At 38.1% G+C, this 27,218-nt stretch overlaps 1 protein-coding gene across 1 annotated transcript; it reads left to right on the plus strand.

Annotated features, from left to right (window-relative positions):
- Positions 1-531: 531 nt before the first annotated feature.
- LOC117294442 (probable E3 ubiquitin-protein ligase HECTD2) lies at positions 532-26,220 on the plus strand. Its single transcript, XM_033776843.1, has 18 exons — positions 532-901; positions 7,761-8,023; positions 9,827-9,929; positions 10,687-10,838; positions 11,109-11,154; positions 12,059-12,168; positions 13,172-13,320; positions 14,600-14,723; positions 15,754-15,850; positions 17,787-17,894; positions 18,703-18,835; positions 19,421-19,509; positions 20,399-20,560; positions 21,598-21,672; positions 22,805-22,892; positions 23,882-24,104; positions 25,108-25,251; positions 25,467-26,220. The coding sequence occupies exons 1-18, from the start codon at positions 650-652 to the stop codon at positions 25,585-25,587; spliced, it is 2,439 nt and encodes an 812-aa protein (XP_033632734.1). The 5' UTR covers positions 532-649; the 3' UTR covers positions 25,588-26,220.
- The last annotated feature ends 998 nt before the right edge of the window (positions 26,221-27,218 follow it).

The raw sequence follows: 27,218 nt of genomic DNA on the forward strand, positions 1-27,218 counted from the left end.
TGAGTGTGGACTACCGTGCGCTATGGAATACACTGCAGTCATTCTTTGTCGATAGCTTTGCAGCAAGTTAAATTCCTACATCTAAGTTCTATTGCACTTCCCTATTTCCGCCACTAGAACCTGTGAACTCAAAGTTTCTCATTTTCTACTATGTAAAAATAGGCGACTTCATATTCTTGTTCACGATTCAGATTTTTATTAAAGTCAAAAACGTGGTTTTTGTGTTTTTTCCCTCTCAAAACTTAATAATTAATACAAATGCAGTTTACCTTTAAAACTGTTGTTACTATTAAATTATTGTTATTGGTCTCCCGAGAACACCGTATATTATTGGGTGGGGGGGGGGGGGGGGGGGCTGGATCAGCGCTGGTTCTCTTTCAAGATAATGATCTTTTGGAATGAATGCAGCCGGGTGCCATCGATACACTATTGATCGTCGTGTGGTTGGCATCGCGAGCTAGAGCCGCCTGTTTATCACACAGGCAAGAAAGTTGTACACAAACAAATGAGATAATAACACAATACTACTAATAGCATCAGACGTCTGCTACCGGATGACCTATTTCAAGTCACCAAAATGATTTTATAAACCAGTTAAAATGCAACATTTCTCAACAATGTAATCGACACCAGCATAGGTAACCAATTCATGGCTGCCCTCAGGCCCATGGCTGGCCAAATTTGTGCTTCATGTCAAGCGCCAATATCTCAGGGATTGCAGAGCCAGCGAGCGACTTGTCCGTCTTGTGCCCGGAATTTTACTGGAGTGTCTCGGCGGTCGTCCGGGGCTGCCGCTCCGTTGGCCCCCAGTGACTTTACGGAGGAGCAGTCAGGTGGAGATATGAACGAGGAAGATGTCAACCGGTTGCCTTCTTTGCAGACACCATCTGCCGGGGGAAATGTAAGGATTATATAGTGTATAGCTTAATAGCACGACTGTCAACATTTATTTGGATAACTTTCCGCATGGCGCCACCACTTTTTCAATAATTTTTACAAAAAGGGATATAATATATCAATCAGGTAAATTAGATACTATATTATTTTATTTCGAATGAAAAAGTGGTGGCGCCATACGGAAACTTTTCCCAAGACTGACTAAAAAATGCTTACTTCTCCAAAACGATTCGCTGCCATCTTTTTGTTTATTTGTGGCGAAAAACAATTTTATAATATTACCTCAGAAAAATTAATTTGGAGGAAAAGTGTCCCGTATCCTGCCACCACTTTTATATTCGTTATGAAACAAAATGGTATCATTTTTTACCAAAAAGTTAGTAAAAAAGTGGTTGCAGGATACAGAAAGTTTTTCCGGAAACACAAAATGTCACCTAATTGATTGATTTAAATTAAATATTTTATTATTAACATAATTTGTATACAATTGTGAATGCAAATCTGTAAAAAGAAATAATAATATATAAGGCTATAAGTTAATTTGTTTATCATATCCTCCACTTACTAGTTTTCACGGTGTTATGCCTTTTTCTTTGAATTGGGAAAAAAATAAAGATGCGATATATCAACTGATGCCCTAATTATCTTATTTGTTTATATTAAGTATGCAAACATAAATTAAAACTTGATGGACATTGAATTTTCACACCACACACCGATCTTCAATGACTTCAACTGGTCCCATTTGTTTCAAGTTTTTCCTGTTTTCAAGGCAAACGAGAAAGAATGGTTTCCCGGTGAAGCCATACGTGGGAGAAATATATGCAGTGACTGCAAGTGTTCTGTGAGACTCTGTGTATGACTCTATAGCCAGCAGTTGTCTTCATTTTATTCACAATATTGTTTATGACAATTGTCCCAATGTTAATTCGTGTACAAAAAGTGTGCTTCGCCAGTCTCGCTCATACAGTACATACATGTACATATTCAAACATTATCGGGACCACTTTGGTTCACCATACATTGCTTTACAGAATGAAGGAAACAAAAGTGCGCATTCCAATTCTATATTCTTAGCACTGTTCCTATGAAATGAACTGATGCCTATCAAATGATTTTTCTACAAAACACAGCCAATACTCATATAATTTTTGTTTCGACTAGTACATGAGTATTGGCTGAGTTTTGCAGAAAATTCATTTGATTAGTTGATATTTTACCAGCCTGATGAATTTCTTTTAAGATGAACTGATGCCCTTTTGTATCATTGATTACCGATGAACGAGTGAAGGCTGTTCAGCCAAGTACCAACACAATTATTTGTCATCTCCCCTGGAGTGCATCGCAGAATTGTGTTTACCCAGCCCAGTTTAATATAAAGCGTACATTTTAGAGCGCTCGTAACTATGGTTACACAGCGCTGAACAGAGAGTCTAGAGATTAATTAAGTCAAAGAATACAGGACATAGTGAAAACACACAAAATTTCAGAACATTTTTAAAGGGTCTGGACAACTTTGACAATTGTCAAAGACCACTATTTTTGTGTATCCCAACATGCATATAAACATACCTGTGAAAATTTCGGTCTGAATTGGTCATCGAAGTTGCAAGAGAATAGTGAAAATGCTTCAGGCAGCCCTGAAGTCTTTTATTATTTGAGTAAGAAATTACCTCTTTCTCAAAAACTACATGTTTTTTTATACAAATCGACAACAGCTCGGTACTGCTCGTTACCATGTAAGATTTTATGTTTATTTTTGTTGGAGTAATTACCAATAGTGTTACTTGTAAGGTTCTGTTTACACATGTATGTTTCGTATTGACTCTTAAAATTAATGGCAATAAAAATGTACTCAAGGGCGAGCGCAGAGCACGAAGCCTTTACTGCAAAGGGTACGGGGCCTGCTTAAGTGCCTGAAACGTTTTCTAGATGCTATGTGGTGCAATTTTAGGCCAAATAAAGGCAATAGTGAAGGAAAAGAACGAAAAGTGTTCAAAATTTGAGCTGTGGAATTTGGGCCTTTTGGATTAGGGCAATAGTTAAATTTGCATTAATTTATAATCGACAAAGTCAAGTATCAAGTATCAAGAAATATGCATCACAGACAGTGATTCTTGCAAGATTCTTGCAAAATGCAAATCTATTTACACCAGGAAAACAAAACTTTGAGTTTTTTACTAAAACAATAAAACATGACTAAAATCAATACAAGGTGCAATACAATTAAGTTTGAGTAATAACCAATTTTGAATAAATCCTTAGGATAAACCTGAAGGCATATTTCAGATGTTTGCATCACAACTGATTAACTTTGTGTGTCATTTATAATGTCATGAATTGAGGTCAACCAATAACATCACAAATTAATAAGCAGGGATCAATCTCCTCCCCAGCAATTTTTCTCAGCAAAATATTAGTTTGTGGACTGAATGTTTTTTTGTGCACACTGAATACTACATACCTAGCATTTATTGTGATTTTTGTATAGCAAATTGATACGATTAGTGTAGCATTTTGTGATGCAGATACAAGGGAAATTATTCACTGATCAGGGTAATAAGCAAAATTGGAATTTAACATTTAGCGATGCTATGTCAGATTTTTGGCCGATTTGACCCAAATATTTTGATTTAAAGTTCAATAGGTATTTTGATGGGGGTCGAGAAAGTTACAAGCTTTCATTTGACCCATTGCTCGAAAAAGTCGGCCAATTATTAGTAGCAGTGAAATAAAGTACTCAAAATTAGTTTTTGTCGAGATCCCGACAATATATCCCGTGACCAATTCTTATGTGTTTTATGAGAAACGTTTTAAATTTTTGTCATGGTTCCTGGACATTAAAAGTAAAAGTTAAACCTTTTTTCGTTAGAGCGGGTGATACTCTTTGAAATACCATTCACTTAAAAAAATATATTTTTTAATGTTTGGGGCCAAACATCTGACATAGCATCTTTAATCACGGATCAGATTTTTTAAATGACACTCATTGTAAACTAATTACTTTATTACATGTAGGGCCTACTGTACTTCACAATCATTTGCACAAATTAAAGTTTGTAAAAAACATACAGCTCACCACTGCGTCAAAAATAGCTCACACAAAACCAACGACAGGGTATGAATTTTGGGGAGGGGGGGATTCACAAGACCACAGGAGTTGTTGCTCAGAATCTTTACTGGATCAGGATTTTATTTTACAAGACCTGAATCAAAATGAGAAGAGACCAGAATCAACATGACCACACAATTTCATCATGAATCTAAACTGCTTTTTAAAGGAACGTTTCAGAATTGGGAAGAAACAAAAACCGTGAAGATCACAGATTTACATAAAACTTACACGGTCTAATGATGATGATAGTTGAAAACATCCCTTGAAATATTTCAGTCTGAAATGTCATATTTGATGAGAAATAAATAATGTCACTTCGCATTTGGAGTTTATCGCTCAGTGAGCGTTTTATTCATTTTTATTTTGGCATCGATGCAATGCAAAATTTGTAATCGGTTTTTCACTATTATCTTGTGACCCAGATGTCCGATCGATCTCAAACTTCTACAGATTTGTCATTTTATGGAGGATTACATAAAGTGCTTACACTGCCAGCAACTGTTTTTTAGCAAAACACAATTCTGTAATGTTCCTTTAACTTAACAAAACCTGCGGCCGACATGTACAACAGATTTCTCTCTTCTGTTTTATGGATGATACTGAAAGATATTGAAAGATATTTATGAGACCCAAACTCACATTTGTTTATTTTTTATTTTTATAAAACAAAGATATTGCATTAGAAAACAGAAAGAACACCGGACTTGTCAGTTCTTAAGTTTACTGGCCTGATGCTAAAATTACTGTCCTCACACTATAAAATTACTGGCCTGCGGTCCAGTGTGAAATTTGAGCCCTGAATGAATTGCGTTAAAATGTGTTTATAACCCTAAGTGCTCCTTTAAATAGATCCCATATCCAGCATTCTGTATGTAAGTAGTAATTATTGACAAGACTCCATTATTGATCGTTCATTGTTGGAGGTCTCTCATTGTCTGCATCAAAAGATTTGGGCTACAAAGATCGTTCCGTTGCAGAAAAGAGCTGATCAATATTTAAGTGTGTTACCAAAGACATGGTTCCTTTGTAAATATGCAATGTGTGGGCAGACTTCTTTTAAAGATTATATTCTGGACTCAATATTTTGTGACCCCATAACAACATCCTGATGTTTATAAACTGTAGAGAAACTACAAATGAACGTGCATTTTTTGACAGGAATGTAAATTCCAGCCAATTTTCTTTTAGTCTTAATAATAATAATAAACAGCATTAATATAAGGCGCATTCTGAATCACACATTCCTCAATTCGCCTAACAATAAAGACTAAACAAGACCAATTAAAACTTGGGCTAAAAAGTAAACCGAAAATAACCTGACATAAAAAGATTCAACAATACAATCAAAAGTAGATACAAATTTCAATCATTATAAACAACAGACCTACATATAAACACATAAAAATGGAAATATTAAAAATACAAACAAAATTTACAATATAAATTGAACCAGGAGCAATTAGCATTGTAAAAATGCGTTTAGTGACTAAAATCTTGGTTTAAAAAAATGTTTTTTCCAGCTGTTTCTGACAGTGTTTTGTTTTGTTTTTGTGGGGGGGGGGGGTCTTTTCTCACAGTTGCAGTCTTTAGTTTCTCTTTTAGAAGCTTGTCTTGTCTTCCTATTTGTCTATAAATTACTGAGTATTTAATACAGACTGCATGCTTGACTGCTGATAAACTTTTCATCCATAATATATTTGTCATCTATTTTGTAATTTTCTGGTAGATGATTTTGTACAATGAATGGAAATTTTACGTTTTTATCGCATGTTATTGTTCTATAAATTAATTTGCATTTTAATACAGACTACACGCATGATTGCTTACTGTTTTCATTTATTTGTCAAATCCATTTTTGTAATTTTCTGGTACATGGTTTTATTATAATGAATAGAAATTTAATTTTTTTAAATACACCAGGGAAAATAATTAGGGGATTGCAAACTGCTTACCAACCAAAAGGATAATGTATGGTATAATTTATAAATGCAAAATATAGTTAATGGCCTGAAGTTTCAACCATAGCAGAGTCTTTTTCGACCCTAGCAGAGTCTTTTCGACCCTAGCAGAGTCTTTTTCGACCCTAGCAGAGTCTTTTCGACCCTAGCAGAGTCTTTTTCGACCCTAGCAGAGTCTTTTTCGACCCTAGCAGAGTCTTTTTCGACCCTAGCAGAGTCTTTTCGACCCTAGCAGAGTCTTTTTCGACCCTAGCAGAGTCTATCCAAGAAAGACTCTGCTTTCTGCTAGAGTCGAAAAGCAGGCCATTAACTATTTACTTACACCAAATAATAAACCACAAGGGAAATTGACTTCATGGTGTTGAACACCAAATCATTTAATACAACACAATAATTTGGGGGGAGGCCCAACACCAAATCAATTAATACAACACAATATTTTTGGGGGAGGCCAGCAAACACAAATAAATGCTCAAGTTAATTCAACTTAATTAACATTGCAAGCTTTGATGTACTTGTCACTCTGAACTGTACTGTAGAGTAAGGTTACGAAAAACCAAATCAAAGGATCCTATACAAGTTGATGTTTGATTGTTTGTTTTGAGCCAGGTACATGATGTAAGTATATTTGTAATGGATAAATTGGGTGTATGAATTGTAGACTTGTCTGTAATTAACTGGTAGGTGGGGATGTAGCATTTCGAGAGAGAAAACATGATTGGTTTGAGCTGGAGTGACTGCTCAGTGTTAATTAATTACAAGTTTCTCTCTGACCAAATTGCATAGAGCTTCTTATTAAAGCAGAAAATATTGCGTTCACATTTTGTTTCTGCTAAGCACAACTATGTAAGCAAATAACCAGTTACATGTACATTTTTAAATGTGAAATTGTGGTATTTTAGTTGGTACCTTATTCTGGCAAGCGAAATTTTTTGGTTTTTAGTTCGCAATTTTGTTTATGAAATATGGTCCAGGCCCCAACTAATTAATGTCTTCATTCAAACTTAATTTAAAAAACACTATATCGAACAAGCTCGAAAACACATTTCGACTCAATTGGTCATCGAAGTTGCAAGTGAATGACAAAAGAAAAAACATCCTTGTTGCACATTTTTGTGTGCTTTCAGATGCGTAATAAACGGCTTTAGGCCTCAAGTATTTTATTTCAATATTTGAGTGAGAAGTTACCTCTTTCACAAACATGTTGTAACATGTACTTCAGACGTTTCTCACATACACAATTTTGTAATCTATATCAACAGCTCTCCATTGCTCGTTACCAAGTAATTTTTTATGCTGCAAATTATTTTGAGTAATTATCAATAGTCTTAGTGTCCAGTGCCTTTAAACATTAGCCCCCTTTCACTCTACAATTTAGCTGCATACCTTTGCTATGTGCAGTAAGTGCGCTATGCTGTTTTCATGGCCATTTCTATTAGCAAGGAAACTGTTGCTATGGTTACATTTCATCACACAAAGACAATTCCGTACACCTTGACACTGTGTGTACCATTTAAGTCAGCTCAGGTCAGTGGTCATGGTGTCATGCTTGCAGATGGATTGTGTAATGAATAAACCAATGATCTTAAAGTTCACGGTTTTTTGTAGATAATTAATGTAGTATGACAAAGAGTATAATTCAGTTTTGTTGGTACAATTTAATTTATAGAAACAGCAGACTCTTGCAACCGACCTCCGGCTGGTGATCTCTCCATTTGTTTTTCCCATTATTTAAACCACTTTTGATTTGAATTGGAAGTTTATCTCTATCATTCTCTCCTTGCTTGCAGGACAAAACGAGCAAAGGGGGCCGTTTCTCCGGAATAACAACATTTTTCAGTTCACTCGGAGGCGGTAAGAACAAAGGAGGGAAGGGCAATGAACAAGAAATGAACACCAAAGGTAGACCGTCCTCCGAGCAGGGCCTGCCTCCAATCAACGCTGGCCAAGGCATGGTGTCTCAGAGTGCTCCTAGTCAAAGTGGCAATGGGAACCAGAGGAGAAAGGAGAAGCTACCGACCGGGTATACACCCATGCAGTTAAAGCATTTTAAGTAAGTACCTCGTTATAGTAATAATAATAACTAGTTCTTATATAGCCGTTTCACAATAACCGTTTCAATGCCCTTTACATTAGGACCCTGGTCATTGGGCCAATAACTTTCCTTTATAATCTTTCTCAGCTCTCTTGGGAGTCAACCCGGGCAACCGTAGTGCTACAAAGGCTTTGTCATACATAAGACCAACCTCTGCCGGTACTCATTTACATCCCCCCCCCCTCCCCCCTCAGTAAAGAGAAGCAATTATAGTAAAGCATCTTGCTCAGGGACATAAGGGTCACGCCCGGGATTCGAACCCACACTCCGATGACGTAACCACCAGAACTTGAATTCGATGCTCTTAACCACTCGGCCATGACACCCTATCTGCACAAAACTCCTGGGCCCAATTTCGTTAAAAAAAATTCTTGGCTAGAAGCAAGAAATGACCGAAGTACCAGTTGCGGCAATTGTAACTGTTTGTATTCTATTTTCGATTTTTGTTGTGCTAAGCGAGTTTTTGTCTTTACAGGCCCAATATCGAAAACACAAAAACTTTCTTGCTTAGCAGTATAAGCTTACCAGCCAGCCGTCCATAAAGTTTACATTGATGCCACCGGTGCCAACTCGTTTTGCTGAGCTGCTGAGTGGCTTTTTGAAATTGGTCCCTTCAAATGTTTACAAGTATAGTACATGTACGACAGCTCAATTATACCTGTGAACTGAAGTACATTTTGCAAGCACCATTTCAGGGACTTGCTGTTATTGTTCTAGTATTCCCTAGAAAAACCGTGGCTCAAATATCTGACCTACAAGATGGCGTCTGTGCGTGTGCGTGCGTTTGTGCGTGCATGTGCCGTAGAAATCAAACCAGGAATGTTGCGTGCTGTGTGCTTCGATGATGTACGCGTTTGGACCCGCATACGGTTTGAACTACAAGATGGCGACTTTTCATAGCAAAAAGGGGTTATTCAATACGGTCTATTGTGTAAAAGTCCCCACAACTCTGTGGCTACCATTGCTCTAGAATTGCAAAGGTCGTGGGTTCAAATCCTACATGTACCTGAGTATATGCCTGTGTTTTTTAATGGAGCTTGGGAAAGTGCCGAGTGTACAATGCTGTTACACACATCGGTGTATGGGTAAAACCAAAAAGAATATTTGTATGTTTACAATGTGTTGTTACACTGTGTATAAACTACAATGACATGCTGTACAGAGGAGCCACATCTTGGTGTACACAGGTCAATGGTTGGGACTTGCACAAACTGCAACAGCGGAGCGGTTAATAATTAATGGGTTCGATGAGTTGCTGCTTTTTAATCAAACAAGAGTCTTGAAGTGAATTAAAGGGAAATTGCATGAGAAAATTTAGCATTATTTTACTCTTCAGGGTTTGAGCTTCATACTGGACCGCTGGTCTTTATCTTATTTAGTGTGGCAGACTATGGGTGGGTTCGTTTAGCTTCACTGGGTCAACCCCCGGTGTACCCTGGTAAGTTCGAATAGCTTTGACGTCGTTCCAGGGGCTCGTCCGGGTCAGCGCCCAGTGCCCTGCTTGTGGAACTGGTCACTTGGGGGCTGGCCCCAGGTGCATGACGTCACCACGAGAGGGCGCGGGCGAGTGTGATCGTTCGATTAGCTCTTGTCAGGGGCTCACCCGAACGCACCAATTGAATTACCACTGCTCGGGAAAGACAGGTTTTATACAAGATTGGAGGCAAAAAAAAGGATGGATGCTAATGAAACTTTGGGTAATGGTTGTTGGCCTTGGTTATCTGCAAGATAGTTTCATTGAAATGTTTTGATTATTTCCAGAGAGTGCATGAGTAAAGCCAAAGCTTCAGAGAACTATAAACAGGTTCAAAGTTTCTACGAGATAGTTTTCAGTTCCTTCGCTCACATCAATGCAACGTTCATGGTAAGATAATCTGAGATCCTAAGCTCAATAACAGGCTTGGGGTGGTTTTCCACTTTTGGATCCACGATATATCTCTCTCTCTCTCTCTCTAGCCATAAGCCTACAATACTAAAAATCCCATCAAACTTTCATTGTATGTGTAGTCGACTGAGGTCGTAATCATGTTGAGCCCTGCCCATCCACGATATACTGTCGCCAAATGACCTCGGTATTCGGTATTACCTGGAACTTTCCTCGAAGGGGCAAGGTAATTTGCCTGTGGTAAGAGGCACTTCTCGGAGGGAAATTTTAATTTGTACTGGAAATGTTCAAAGGGCACCATAGCAAGAGCACAGGGCACCATGGTAATTGCTGTAATTAGTGGGTTATTTTCGGGCCTGAAATCATATTGGTTCAAACAGTAGTTATTTACTATCACTCAACTATCGCAATCCCCCTCTCCACTTCTCCTCGCCATGCGACTTACTATCAAACGATGGCGGGCGCTGTTGGAAAATATCCAGAATATCCCACCACCCCACACTCTTGCTGGCGGGATCACAGCTTACAGAAACGCTCTTTATCGGTGGAATAATCACGACATGTGTAGCATTGAGTGTATGTGCATTGCATTACGAAGGGCCAACGATTTTACCATATAGGTTTTACCAACTCAACAAAAACTTCTTGAACCAAGACTACATGTACCTGAAACCATGAACCTGTACACTGTACATGGCTGTTACTTTAATCTTGGTTTTTATTTCTATACTGACAGGAGGCAGGTAAAGACCCACGCAGTACTGAGGAATCGGGGTTATCTCAGGGGTATATCCAAGAAGCACTTAATTCTCTACTAGAAGTACCAGAAGATATTCAGAAGACTACACTTAAAGCGATCATCAATAGTTTACTCAAAGACATGAAGAGGTAGTCAATTTAGGCTGTAGTATCTTGTTTTTTCTTTTCTTTTTTCTTCTCTTTTTCGCCACCTACACCTGGAACTGAAACAGGGTTACCCCCTTTTACAGTCCATACGGATGTAGGCTTGTACCATTCATCATAATTATGTGCAAATGATGTAAATAAACTTCTGTTAAAATAAATATGTTTACTCTGTCTGGTGAAGAGGAAAACAACTAAAGAAATTAATTTTTTCCCTAAATTTTTATTTATACATTTTTAAATTTTTTATTGCAGACCTAGAGACAAGAATGATTTGAGGGCATACTTGGTATTGATACAGGTAAGTTATAACAAAAAAAATTTAGTCATCTGGGTTCGGGTTCCGTTCGTGACACTTGTGTCCTTGAGCAATATACTTTATCCTACTTGCTTTTCTTCACCCAGGGTATAGAAATGGGCGTTTTGTGATAATTATACGGAAATGAATGGTCTCTAACCCATAACTGTTTCAGAGAAAATAAAACTCCTTAAAGTGTTACCAAGCTACTCCTACAAACTATCCTTAAATTACACCAATTACTTATTTACACCAAGTTCTAAATCCGGACCACCAAGATAAACATTGTTAGTTAGTGGCCTACATTTCGACCCAAGCAGAGTCTGTTTGTGTGTGTTGTCATTTAGGCTTAAAGGCAGTGGACACTATTGGTAATTACTCAAAATAATTATCAGCATAAAAACTCACTTGGTAACGAGTAATGGGGAGAGGTTGATAGTATAAAACATTGTGAGAAACGGCTCCATCTGAAGTGACATAGTTTTCGAGAAAGAAGTGATTTTCCACGAATTTGATTTCGAGACCTCAAGTTTAGAATTTGAGGTCTCGAAATCAAGCATCTGAAAGCACACAACTTCGTGTGACAAGGGTGTTTTTTTCTTTCATTATTATCTCGCAACTTCGACGACCGATTGAGTTCAAATTTGCACAGGTTTGTTATTTTATGCATACGTTGAGATACACCATGTGAGAAGACTGGTCTTTGACAATTACCAATAGTGTACACTGCCTTTAAAGAAAGACTCTACGATCAAAACATCAGGCCATTAACTATCTTTTGCATTTACACAAGAGGTCTTTTTGGTTGAAGCAGTGTGCAACAACTAATTATATTTTCTCAATCTTCTAGAAATTGACATTTGAGTTTTACTTGTCTGTTTATTTGAGTATTTGTTTTGATCGCCAGAATCCCCAGTTTAATCAGACCTCCACCTACGTCATCTTTGCTCATCTTCTACGTCAGATGTCAGGACTCTGTGATCAAGATCATCATTATCTTGTCCACTGGTTTAAAAGGTCAGTGGCAAGTTTTTCTTTTACCATCCCATAAAGACAAAGTTGTAACTTCTCTGTTTTGGGCCAGGACTCACAAAGCACTCATTCATGGTTATTAAATGAATAGTAGCACTTAACAGAGTCTATAGCAGGAGATGTGTTATGCCTCCCTAGTGGAAAGTGGACTCAAAGCCTGGTTGTGGTGCAATCCTTGGCCCAACTTCATGGCTCTGTTTACCTCTGAATTCTGTGCTTTCGATCACCATTCTCCGCTTGCACTTAGTGTCGAAGTTCTACACTAGCCTTTTAACTGTAGCATACCTAGTAACCTGGAGTAAGCCTGCGCATGAGCCAAAATTCCCTGCTTACCCGTGAAATACGCTTGACGTTACCGCAGAGTTCCCTGCTTTTGTAAGCGTTGATTCTTTGCTTACGGTAAACAGAGCCATGACCGTGGGCTATCCGTATCCTGTCCATGCAGTTCATCTATGCCAAATTGAACTTGAACACTTCCAAGGTCATATTAGGGGATTCTTCTGCAGATTGACCAAGCCTTCAACACTTCGGTTAAGCTACACTGTTGTTTCGCTGTCATTATTTATAATTGCGTCAACTTCTTATGTCAGAGATGCTCATGGTACAAATATGTCATAAAAATTAACGCTGTGCATATCTGGGTACCAGTAATGGCAGCAAAGTACATCCCCAATGGATTTGTTTATACTTCAAATACAAAGTATGGTCAATGAAAGAGTATTATGTACAAATCACAACAATGACATTTAATCTTATCATAAAGAGAAGGGGTTCGCCCAGTATTCCTGGTTTGATTGGCTGCTTATTGCAGCACCTTGTAAACCATTACATGGTGCTATAAAGGAATAGGTTTCATACTTCAATACTCAGCTCCACATAACTTTCAGGAAAATACTGAATGTCAAAGCGCTTTGAGCGTCACTGAGTGATATATATTAGGGCTATATAAGAAGCCACTATTATTTTTATTATCTGTTCTCTATTCCAGACTTCCCAAGGATTCCTTCAAAGACATTGTAAATCGACTTCTGCAGTTTGTATCCATCCGTTTGTTCCCTCCGGAGCCAGCTGACCTCCCACCCATCGGCAAATGTTCCTGGTGGATTCCATCTGTAGCCAAAGTCTTGGCTCTTCTTAGTAAGATTTACCTCCTCTCTCTGAAACATTCCTTCCAAAGACAGTTTCAGAAATACTCTTTCTTCTGGGGTCGATTTCACAAAGGTAGTCCTAACATAGGACTAGTCCTAGGACTTTTTAGGAGCTATTAAAAACTTAAGGCTAATCCTAAAATAGGATTAGTAACTCGAGATAAGACAAGTCTTAACTCTTTTTGAAATCCGCTCTTGGACACGTTTGGTAATTACTCAAAATATATTTTAGCATATAAACTTACTTGGTAACGAGCAGCGGAGAAGTGTTGATGGTATAAAACATTGTCAGAAACAACTCCCTCTGAAGTAGCATAGTTTTTGAGAAAGAGGTCATTTCTTACTCAAAAATTTGAATCTGAGAAAGACTTAAGGCCTGAAGCATTTCTCAGGCAACTTTTTTCTTTCAATATTTTCTTTGCAACTTCAAGTACCAATTGAACCCAAGTTTTCACAGGTTTGTTATTTATGCATACATGTATGTTGGGATACACCAAGTAAGAATACTGGTCTTTGACATTTTCAAAATGTGTCCAGTGCTTTTGAATGTTCTTTCTAAAGACAGCTTCGGTAATACTTTGAAGACATTTGGGAAATACAAAAAAAATAAAATTAAGCACATTAAACCTCCCAAGTTTCAGAACAGAATACAAAATACATGCTGTTGTCAACATGGCATGATGATCTTCCTGCTTTAAGGCCCGCTCACACAGGTCTCGATAACGAGAAAGAAAACGAGAACGATAAAAATGCACGCCCTCGATTGGTTGAATTGCTCCACGCAGAATATGCCCACGCTTATTCAACCAATCGAGGGCGTGCATTTTTATCGTTTACGTTTTTATTCTCGTTATCGGGGCCTGTGTGACCGGGCCTTTAGTCTTGTAATTTTTTAGGCATTGCATGGTGAGGCATCAATGTCTATTTGGTTTGCAGGTACTACCATGTGTAAATCTATTTTGCTCTTATTTGTGTATAACTACATTAGTTTTATTCACAATTTTGTTGCCTCTTGAAAACCAGATTTTTTTTTTTTTTTAAATAGCCTTAAAAGTCTATTAGAGCCTACTACACCATTGTGTCCATGTAGGTCAACCCTTGCCCTTGTACTCAATTAAGCTTTCCTACTTTACTCCAAGGACAACTTATCATGTCTGTAATTTGATTTTTTACTGATTTTGTAAAAATAAAACGAACATGGTAATTGTCCAACGACTATTAAAGGAAGTTACTTAATTCTTATTGATTTTTTCTTCTTCCTGTTTTAGATGCAGCTAACTCATTGGTAACTCCAAACAAGATTGTATATACAAGCTTCTATAACAACACCTTGGATCATGTGGATCTAATGAAGGAATATTATGCATGGCAGAACCCGAACAACTATCAAACGTAAGATCAAATTATTTATATACCCCTTGCAATACGCGCAGCGTACTCACATGTGCATTTCCTGGGTGTCATTTTGGGTGTCAAAAATCGTATAGAAACATGCATAAAGGAGAGTTGACACCCAAAATTATGCGCATTGTTCAAAGGCGCGTTCTGTATTGTGTAAGAAATCAATAGCTCCCCCTTGCATAACGCAAAACGCTACAGGTACGCTGAGGTCACAAGCACATTTTACGCACAGAGAACAGCTATTGTTTAAAGATTTGCGAGCGTGATGTCATATGCAATAGGTCTATACATGGAAATTTGAATCGGGGATAAAGAATATTAATTTTGGTTTTGTTTATGGTTATACACATAGATCCTTGTCATTTGAATGTGAAACACGGGTCACGTGTCATATTTAATTTTACCATGTATTACTGCCGCAACACGTGGCGCTCTGGAATTTATGGTACACATGTATGAACGAATGAAAATGTTTTCTCCGATATCCACAAGTTGTGCATATATTAGTAAAAAATAACAAGCTCACTCCATCACAAGTTGAATGGCTTCCGACTGGCAGCCCTAACCAATGTTTTTAAAGCAAAATAGCAACACAGGGCTAGATAGCTCAGTTTGTAGATCGCCAGGTAGCAGGTACAAGTCCAGCTCCAGGCAATTTTCTTTGTTCAACCCAAAATTTAAAAACAAACCCAATGAAAACAAGAACCTACAAACTGAACAGCAGTCTGCATCTCTTATCTTGTCATTTCTTATTTTGTGTTCTAGGTTCACATTCTGCCAGAACCCATTCATTCTCAGTCTACAAGCCAAGCGTACAATCATTTTCTGTCATTCCTTATTTTGTGTTCTAGGTTCACATTCTGCCAGTACCCATTCATTCTCAGTCTACAAGCCAAGCAGACAATCATTTTCTGTCATTCCTTTTTTGTGTTCTAGGTTCACATTCTGCCAGTACCCATTCATTCTCAGTCTACAAGCCAAGCAGACAATCATTTTCTGTCATTCCTTTTTTGTGTTCTAGGTTCACATTCTGCCAGTACCCATTCATTCTCAGTCTACAAGCCAAACGTACAATCATGCAGAAAGATTCTGAACAGCAGATGATAATGACCGCTAGGGTAAGTCAAACAAATAGATAATATACCTCATCAGTGTTGTAGCCATGGTGGACGGTGCTGGGTGGGCCTGCCTGCCATGGGCCTAGAGGATATACAAAACGTGTGGCTAGTCCTAAGTTAGTGTTAACTCTTTGTGAAATCCAACCCAGGACTCACAACTTTTGACCAGCACTCTTGGCAAAATACATTGTGCTGCCCTGCACAGATTTCTAAATAATGTCCACTATGCATTGGTCTGAGACACAGCTAATGATAAGGGGTGTCAAATGTCACAGAGAAAGAACACAGTCAAAAGGCCATTCAACTTATTATTGAATGGCCCCATAACATGAACAGTTTGGAAACCTGGCACCACCTTAGCAATAACGGCCCCATAGTTAAACATGAATAATTTTGTTGATCCGCTCACCCCTTGGTGGGCTTCGAATTTTTTTTATTTATTGCCCACCACTAAAATTGGTCTAGCTACAACCCTGTACCTCATATTGGCTATATCACCTAGGCCTAATTTCATAGAGCTGCTTAAGCTTAGCATGTTGCTTAACAATATTCTGTTAAGCAAAAATAAGCAGGGCCCAATGTCATGGCTCTGGTTACAGTAAGAAAAGAATCGGCACTTACGAAAGCAGGGAATTCTGCGCTTACATTAAGTGTATTTCATGGGTTTGCATGGAGTTGTTGCTTGTGCGCATGTTACTAGGCATTCTTCACTTACACCGCTTTATAGCCATTATACACTTTCGGAACAGAAAAAAAAAAAAAATCACAGATTTACAAATAATTTACAGGGTTTACAGAAGGTAATGGTGAAAGACTTCTCCTAAAATGTTTGAGAAAACATTAAAGCCATTGGACCCTTTCGGTTCAGAAAAAAAAAAAAAAAGTTCACAGATTTACAAATAACTTACAGGGTTTACAGAAGGCAATGGTGAAAGACTTCTCTTGAAATATTATTCCATGAAATGCTTTACCTTTTGAGAAAACAGCAAAGCAATATAAATTCCCGTTAACGAGAATTACGGATTTATTTTAAACACATGTCATGACACGGCGAAACGTGCGGAAACAAGGGTGGGTTTTTCCGTTGTTTTCTCCCGACTCCGATGACCGATTGAGCCTTAATTTTCACAGGTTTGTTATTTGATATAGAAGTTGTGGTACACAAAGTGTGGGCCTTGGACAACACTGTTTACCGAAAGGGTTCAATGGCTTTAAAACAATATCAATTCTCGATAGCGAGAATTACGGATTTATTTTAAACACATGTCATGATGCGGCGAAACGTGCGGAAACAAGAGTGGGTTTTCCCTTTATTTTCTCCTGACTCCGATGACCGATTGAGCCTAAATTTTCACAGGTTTATTAATTTATATATAAGTTGTGATACACGAAGTGTGGACTTGGACAATAATGTTTACCGAAAGTGTATAATGGCTTTAAAGGAAGTGGACACTATTGGTAATTACTCAAAATATTTATTAGCATAAAACCTTTCTTGGTAACAAGTAATGGGGAGAGGTTGATAGTATAAAACACTGGAGAAACGGCTCCCTCTGAAGTAATGAAGTTTTCGAGAAAGAAGTAATTTTCAATGAATTTGATTTAAAGACCTCAGATTTAGAATTTGAGGTCCCGAAATCAAGCATCTGAAAGCACAGGGTTTTTTTTCTTTCATAATATTTCACAACTTCAATGACCAATTGAGCTCAAACTTTCACAGGTTTGTTATTTTATGCATATGATGAGATACACCAACTGTAAAGACTAGTTTTCGACAATTACCATGAATAGTGTCCAGTGTCTTTAACACAGAAACTCAGCCTTCATACTGGCCTCTCATACAGTAACAATGGTCAATATCAATAAAACATATTAATACAACCTTGCTCAGTTATCCGCTATTATTATAATTATGATGATAATTTCTTTCTTATAGAGGAGTCTGGTAGCCAAGGTTCAACAGAGGCAGATGCCAAACATGAATATGTTATTCCTCAACCTTAAAGTACGCCGATCTCATCTGGTCTCGGACTCATTACATGAGGTATGTAAATACAAAATCAAACTAAAATCAGACAAAAGGAAAAAATACTATTTTTATTTCTAAACTGCCTGTTACTTCTGAGTCAGACTGTTTTGAAAAGGACTAAGGTATTTTTAAAGAATCTAAAGTAATGATGTCAAAAAACATTGTATTGACTCTTAGCGCGCCCTCTTTTGAAACATCTTCATTCAGCTTATGTTAACTTTTTCATGGACACAGAATCTCCGGTGGACAGATTTTCCCTTGGACCCTTGGACACCGGCACCCATCACCGGGGTCCAGGCGCGATAAACTTGGACACAATTTGTCTGAATTTGGGCTTGTATTTACACTGGATTGTAGGCCAAAACCAGTGATTTTAGCATCAGACCAGGAAACTTACATTCAGACAAGTCCAGCAGTTTTTTATTTTTTCAATTGAACAATAATACTTAATTGAAATAAATGATAAACATAATTACTCTTATCAATAATACAAAATGAAAAACCCTCTTAGTGTTTATTCAAATCATTGTTTATAGATTAAACTTGAAAGTACTGTTTAAACAGTACTAACACACATCGATGTTCAAGTATGAAAAAAAAATTGAAAAAAAATATTCTTCACCCCCGAAGCAAATTTAACATCTATTATAGATTAAACTTTGTTGATATTTGTTTTTGAATTTGATCTGGTCTTGACAAATATTTTCTTGTCCCAGTAAAAACTTTGAGCTAAAAAGCCCTTCAGTCTTGTGAAGTCTGCCACGATGTTCGAGCCTGGCATTGTGTACATAGTCATTACAACTTTGGTTTTTCTTCTTCTCAGGTTGCAAGAAAGAAAGCTGATCTGAAGAAGAAGTTGCGAGTACAGTTTCACAATGAGCCTGGTTTGGATATGGGAGGCCTGACCAAAGAATGGTTTCTTCTGCTGCTCAGAAAAATATTCAAGGAAGAATACGGTCAGTTTATTTTAAAATAGTAACTTTTAACTTTTAAAACAATTTAATCTTGCAAAAGTGTGAAATTTTAGGACATGACTGCAATAGTAAAAAGGCTTGGTCACACCAAACTAGTTCTCAAAATGTCTGAACTCGTCTTTCACAAATCGTATAACTGGTTTGGTCTGGACAGAATGTATTCCTGAAAATGTGACCTTAGTCAGTTAAATTAATAATATGGTAATAGTATGGGTCTGTCTGTGTACACAGACATCCAAATGACGCCCGACCGCACCTCGCCAAGGCTGTCCCAAGTATGACAATTCTGTTCGTACTGCATCCTTCTCGTTTTAAGTACGTTGCAACTCTGTCTAATTGCAGGACGGGATGGTCACCCAAAATGTTTTAGCAGGCTCAAAGTATTTGACCATCATTTCTGATCAAACTAGTTCGAACCCGTCCATGAAGTTCAAAAACAGACTGTAAAAAGTCACTACTACGCCCACTCCGTTTGCGCACGGTTTAAGCCCATAGTGAGAATGAGTTGGGTGTGATGGGGGCTTTACTGAAGTTGTTGAATTTTGTGCTCTGTGTTTTTTTCTACAGGTATGTTCACATACAATGAAAAGTCAAGGTGCTTCTGGTTTAACCCTGCATGCGTGGACTGCAATCAAGAATTCAACCTGGTTGGAGTTGTATCCTTAATAAATTATTTCAGCTGGACAAGCATGGTGAAGTGTTTGGGAGAGAGTGGGTTCGGTTGGGGTAAGGTGTACTAGGCGATGGGTTAGATAGGCCAGGTAGGAAGTGATGGAGTGTAGAGGGATGAACTGGGGGTTGAGAGGGGTTGGTTAGGGTCTAAGAGCTTTTCAGCTGGACAAGCGTGGTGAAGTGGTTGGGAGAGAGTGGGTTTGGTTGGGTTAAGGTGTACTAGGGGATTGGTAAGGTGGGCCAGGTTGGAAGTGATGGAGTGTAGAGGGTTGAACTGGGGGTTGAGAGGGGTGGGTGAGAGTCTAAGAGGACTTCTGCTGGACAAGCGTGGTGAAGTGGTTGGGAGAGAGTGGGTTCGGCTGGGGTAGGGTGTACTACATAGGCGATGGGTTAGATAGGCCAGGTAGGAAGTGATGGAGTGTCGAGGGTTGAACTGGAGGTTGAGAGGCGTTGAGAGACCCATCCATGAAGTTCAAAAACTGACTGTTAAAAGGTTAGACAAAAAGTAGTTAAACACAACAGAATTATGCTTACCAGAACAGGGTTACCAGCCAAAATACCATGTCCCTCGTATAATTGTTGACTTGTATCGTGCTCATTTCTGCTAAGCTGAAAATTGTTGAGCAATACTTTCTGCTTAAGCAGCTGTATGAAATTGGGCCCTGACATAATTGTGTTTTTAGGAAATATTGTAGTAGATGGGGAATGCTAGTGGGAATGGGTTGGCGTGTTGAGGATTTGTTCAGTAGGTTTAGGAAATATTGTAGTAGATAGGGAATGCTAGTGGGAATGGGTTGGCGTGTTGAGGATTTGTTCAGTAGGTTTTCAGCATTTCATATTTTTAGTCTCCTTGACTTGGCATCGTACCTTCAGCTTATGGGCCTAGCTGTTTACAACAGCATCATCTTAGATATTCATTTCCCAGCAAGTACATACAAGAAGCTTCTTAGCCCAGCCGTGGTGCCTTATAACAACCCAGGAGCAGAGGTTGGACGTGCCCCAGTCTCGCACGATGATCTTGCCCAGGTCAATCCTGTAAGTCATTCTTAATGATCCGTAACTTAGAAGTATTAGACACGGACAGAATATTGTGGTTCAACTGGTTTAATCTCGGACAAAGGTCCGACAACTTCAGAATCCGAATGAGAACTAACTATCATAATGTTCAGCTGTCTTTTATATACATACAGCATGTTATTACTAATAATACAGAACAAAACATTCTATAAAATGCATCCATATAAAACCATTAATAAAGGTAGCGTTTAGCGTGGAACCTGGCAAAACAACCTGCCGTATTCCACCAACAGAGACGCTAGCATGGCCAAACGAGCTCCCCCTGTTTACACATGCGATTCTATTTCACGCACAGCAGATGTGATCAAGTGTTAAATGCACGAGCGTTCATTGTGGCGCAGATCGTGCGGATTGCAGAGCGTATTATCAGCAGGTAATGATTAACCAGATTAAAGTAATCAATAACTAATAACTAATAGTCAATAAGCAACAAGTGTCATGTAATTTCACAACACTATTTATTGTTGTTAAGTAATACATTACTTTAATAGGAATTGATTATAGATTTATCCTGTACATGTATACCTGATCATTGGTTATTTTTGACAATACATGAGGAATTTTATTCGTTGTTTTGGACTGCGGCCTCAATAAGGCGAGTGCTGTGATTTCCGAGGGGGGGGTTCATCTTCGGAGATTACTTTTCGTTTAATTGTTTACTCATTTATTTTTTTATTGCTGCCCTACATTTGCATTAGGCATGCCATGATGTGCTCACGTTTGCAATGCATTTCACAAGCACCTTCTGCGCTAACGCCCTCTCTAAAAATACCAATCTGTGATTTTCACTTTTTTTTCTCAAAAACTTGACGACTATTGAAGCTCAAACTTCTACAGGTAAATCATCTTACAAACATCTTCATTCACAGTGGGTAGGGATTTATGTCATGGGCAAAAACTTGATCTACAAATGGTATCAAAACCCTTTAACTCTAATGAATGATTTATATTCTAGCTTGTGACCTTCGTGATATTTCTGTTGTTATTCTTTACAGGAGTTAGCCCATGGTTTAGATGAACTCCTTGCCTATGATGGCAATGTAGAGGACGATCTGTGTACAAGTTTCCAGGTACGTAAATCTTTAAAGACATTGGACACTATTGGTAATTGTCAAAGACCAGTCTTCTCACTTGGTGTATCTCGACATAGGCATAAAATAACAAACCTGTGAAAATTTGAGCTCAATTGGTCGTCAAAGTTGCGAGATAATAATGAAAGAAAAAACACCCTTGTCACACAAAGTTGTGTGCTTTTAGATGGTTGATTTCGAGACCTCAAATTCTAAATCTGAGGTCTCTAAATCAAATTTGTGGAAAATTACTTCTTTCTCGAAAACTATGACACTTCAGAGGGAGCCATTTCTCACAATGTTTCATACCATCAACCTCTCCCCATTACTCGTTACCAAGTGAGGTTTTATGCTAATAATTATTTTGAGTAATTACCAATAGTGTCCACTGCCTTTAAAGGCAGTGGACACTATTGGTAATTACTCAAAATAATTTTCATCATAAAACCTTTCTTGATTACGAGTAATGGGAAGAGGTTGATAGTATAAGACATTGTGAGAAACAGCTCCCTCTGAAGTGGCGTAGTTTTTCGAGAAAGAAGCAATTTTCCACAAATTTGATTTCGAGACCTCAATCAAGCATCAGAAAGCACACAACTTTGTGTGACAAGGGTGTTTTTTCTTTCATTATTATCTTGCAAATTTCTACGACCGATTGAGCTCAAATTTTCACAGGTGTGTTATTTTGTGCATATGTTGAGATGCACCAAGTGAGAAGACTGGTCTTTGACATTTACCAATAGTGTCCACTTTCTTAAGTCTGGTTTAGGGTGAACCCGCATTTATATTTTTTATTTTAAAGTCACATTATACCAAAAGTGAAGTGTTTTAGACCCGAAACCCACTAATGCCAGAGAATTTTGTAAAAAGGATTTCTTTATCCTACGAAATACTCTATGCTACGGGTAACTCTAACACACAAATGTCGGAACTGTTTTAAGATTGCCAATGATAAGCAATTGTTATTTGGTCCTGCATTACCTAAAGCCTACAATGGCAGACAATTTCCTCAATGAGATCTTAGAGAAAATGCTATTTTAGGAACCTTACGGTTTATATTTTTTAAAGCATCATCTTCAAACCCTTTCTTTGAATTTATTTCTCACATATTTTGTTTTGTTTTGACATTTAGGTGTCGCTACCGGTGTATGGTACGGTCCACACAGTTGACTTGAAGGCTGATGGGGCCAATATACCAGTCACTAATGACAATAGACAAGGTAAATTAATGCTCCCCATACCAGTCACTAATTAAATTCAATTAAAACTTGCGTTGACAACAGAAAAGTTAATTCATAAATACCTGAGACAGTTTCCCTATCCCTGTTGGTGGATAGCGTGCACGCGGGGGTGTTTAAACCTTTGAAAATGACCAGTGTTTATAACCGGTTGTGAGTGGATACTCCGCGCTAGTCTTTGTGCAAGACGTTTCTTGTGCCGAGCGATGCGGGTGCTGTCGTTGAGTTGGCCGCACTGTGTGTGAAAGGAAAACTAGAACGTGTTGCACCAAGACTATACGCGCACTAGCGGAACCGGAAACTGTCGGAAATAGGCGTCTCAGTCATAACGATGCAACACAGACGTCGTACATGTACATACAGAGCTCAAGGACGTCGGAAACGGATAAGTTTGACAGAGTTTCTTACTTTATTCCGCCTTTTAACCAAAAAGGCATATATGAATGGGAATAAAAGAATAGTGACTCGTTCTTTAACGGCCGTTTAAAACCTTTGCAGCCTGGTCGTTGCAGTGTGATAAAGGCCGTCGCTTTCGGCTCGGGCCTTTATCACACGGCAACCACCCTGCCTGTTTTAAACGGCCATGAAAGAAATCGACGCTACCCTTTCATTTCCTTAATTAATGCCCCCTATACCAGTTACTCATTTTTTATATACTTTTTTTCAAAATTCTGTTTATTTTTTTATTTTTTTATTATTTTTTTCAAGACAATTGTATTTCTTGAGTGGTAATGCCCTCTCGTGATAACATGAATGTTGTTAGTAGTACATGAACAGGTTGATTGATGACACTTTTTGAGTGCATGAAAAGATCATACATGAATACATAAAGTAGATTGACATGTACAAAAAATGGCACTTTCAGAACACATAAAGTATATCGTACATGTACAATCTTGGCACTGAAAGAGTTTAAAACATTCAGATTTCACGGAGTATTGACCAAACCTTCCATGTTTTGTTATTTTCAGAGTACGTTGATCTTTACAAGAACTACCTTCTGAATGAGTCCATCTACCAGCAGTTTGCAGCCTTCTACCACGGCTTCCACAGCGTCTGTGCCTCTAACGCTCTCATTATGCTGAGACCTGAGGAGGTTGAGATGCTGGTGTGTGGGAGTCCCAATCTAGACCTTGATGCATTGGAGAAGGTGACTACGTATGATGGATTTACAAAAAATGACCAGACTATCAGGTGAGTTGTCAAGTTTAAAACAAAAAATTATGCAAGTCGCCAGACACTCAGCCGCTTCAAGGTGTGGGCTACAATTATTTTATTCCAGAGGCCGTTGCCGCCTACTCCTAGGGCTGAAACAGGGTTACCCCCTTTTACAGTCCATATGGATGTAGGCATGGGTATCATCAATGCACTAAAACTGTTCATGATAGGAACATATTTTTTTTGTTATCTCACTTTTCAGGTTTCCTGTTTAAATTGTTTAAATTTTTTACTTTTGTAATTTCTAACAATGTAAACACGTCAATATAAGTCTTTTTCACTTCTGTCGTGAAATTTTTGAGATGTTTATAATAAACCTAATTGAATTTAATTTTAAAAAATATTATTCTGGAGTATCGTGGACTAGCGGGTAAGAGCACCGGGCTTGAGCCTTTTGAGCGCAACGACAGCCCTTGGTTCTATACTCCTCAGGGAGCTGAGAAGGTTCAAGCCATTGCACTCTTTCAGTTAAAAAAAAAAAAAAAAAACTCACAGATTTACAAATAACTTACAGGGTTTACAGAAGGTAGTGGTGAAAGGGTTCTCTTGAAATATTATTCCATGAAATGCTTTACTTTTTGAGAAAACAGTAAAACAATATAAATTCTCGATATCGAGAATTACGGATTTATTTTAAACACATGTCATGACACGGCGAAACGTGTGGAAACATTAGGGTGGGTTTTCCCGTTATTTTCTCCCGACTCCGACGTCTGATTGAGCCTAAATTTTCACAGGTTTGTTATTTTATATAGAAGTTGTGATACACAAAGTGTGGCCCTTGGACAGTACTGTTTATCGAAAGGGTCCAATGGCTTTAAAGGAATGTTATTGGCCCCTAGACGAGGGCGCTAATGTGAAGTGCTGTAAGAAGCAGTTATTATTAATGTTTCTTTGTGTCTATGCATTTAAAATATATGTCTCTGACCCGTGATTCAAGATCGTAACAATTTGCTGTTTCTTTGTCTGTAATTTTTAGATACTTTTGGGAGGTTGTGAAGGCATTCCCAATCCCTCTTCAGAAGAAGGTCTTATTATTTGCAACTGGAAGTGATCGCATCCCAATCGGAGGAATGGGAGAGATGACATTCAAGATTGTTAAAGTCAACGCCTCAACTAGCATGTAAGTAAAATGCACTCTTGAAATTTCTTTCATTCCTTTTTGGTTTGATGGATGAGAGAGGTTAACAACGTTTTTTTTTTTCGAAAAATGAGTTACCCCATTTTTGCACTGATGCACGTTGTTACCTATTCTAACGGCGTAACAAACAAACTGTTTTGTGACTCTCTTAGTTGAAGTAAAAGGAAATCCACTTTTCCTCATGTTGATCTTGACAGGTTGCCGATGTCTCATACATGCTTCAATCAGCTCATTCTACCACCTTACAAGAGTAGACGACAGTTAAAACATAAAGTCACCATCGCTATCTCCAACGCTGAAGGTTTTGGGTTAGAATGAAACCCCTGTCGCCATCGCGAAGTTGCTTCAAAGACAACTTTCCTTCTCTAGTTTCCAGTAAGTCTAAATAATCCACTTTCCTCTAAAGGTTTTATACTTGTACATCATTGAGCTTCACCATGTTGTGACCTTTAGGGTCAGTGGGTGGTTGACCTCAGTTGGTGGTTGACCTCAGTGAGGTCAGTAAGTTGACCTCAGTGAGGTCGGTCAGTTGACCTCAGTGAGGTCGGTCAGTTGACCTTGATGAGGTCGATGGGTCAGCAGGATCAAGTTATTAGAATGAGTGGTAGAAAGTACAGTGTCATTGCCAAAACAAAGTGTGGTGTGAATAAGGTAAGAAGACTAAATGGTGTGCTATGTAAGGTTGCCCAACAGTGAGGAAGGGCCATTCATACAAAAACTGACAATGAAGTGAAAAGTACAAATAAAGCTTGGAATGTGAGTCTGGAAATTAATACGTAAGAAGGCTGTCTTAAACATGTAAAAAGTGTACACAAGAAACAGAACTGGCCCCAAATTCATACAGATGCTTAAACAGAAAGTTGGGAAGTAGTGCATGCATTCTGCTCTGCCAGCCAGGCTCCTAGTGGATGACCATGCCTACATCCTTACGAACTGTGAAGGGGTAAACCCTGTTTCAGCCCAAGAGTAGGTGGCAAAGTGCCCCTGGTGACAGTTGATTTGGGTCGACAGCCCAAATTGGGTTATGGTATCCCTCACCTTGAAGTGGCTGTCCGGCCTTGTGATGTTAGGCGATATTTCATTCAAAAAATATAAAATAAAAATAAATAAAATAGCTCAGCACAAAAAAAGGTGCTAACCAGAATGAGGTTATCAGCCAAAATACCATGTCAAATGTACTATTTGTGACCGGTATCCTGCTAATGTTTGCTCAGCAGCTCTTTGAAAATGGTCCTTGGAGAAAGAATGAAAGATGATTTGAGTAGAATGGTCCTTCCGACAAAAAGTTATATTATTCCTGTTTTAAAAAAGCAATAAGTTGTAAAATTTGTTCAATAATATTGATATATAAATGTGTAAATATACGGTTTTATTTTATTACTTTGTTTTTGCAGAGTTTTTATTTGTACATGAGTGCTGTGTGAATATGTATTCAAATCTGTCTATTTTCTTACGGGATCTGCCTTGATTTTATAGCCACCTAGGAGAAACTATTTATTTTTTACAGCATTCCAATTTGAGACTAAGATGTACCATTTCTATGAGAAGAACAATTTTGGCCAGGTGAATAGAAAGTGTTGTTTGTTCAACTGATCAACCACAGGTTGCTTTTGTACTTAAATGTAATTTATTTTTCCAAAGAATACTAAATATGCTATCATCAAGTGCCTTTTATTTGCTGTGCCTTCATTTCGTGGTGAGTCTTACCAAATCTTGTAGCATTATAAGGTTTAAGTTCCCCTGGAACAGAATTGGTAAGACACTGCTCTAGAATGTCAAAGGTCGTGGGTTCGAATTCTACCCAAGTAATATGCCTGTGATTTTTTTCACAGAGCTCGGGAAAGTACAGAGGTTACAGTGCTTACACACATCAGTTTATTTGGGTAAAACCAAAATTAAAATTCAAACAAGTCATGGCATCTTTATTTTACAAATTTGTTCTTTCTTTC

This window comes from Asterias rubens, chromosome 9 (assembly GCF_902459465.1).
Source record: "Asterias rubens chromosome 9, eAstRub1.3, whole genome shotgun sequence".
NCBI classification, from domain to species: domain Eukaryota; kingdom Metazoa; phylum Echinodermata; class Asteroidea; order Forcipulatida; family Asteriidae; genus Asterias; species Asterias rubens.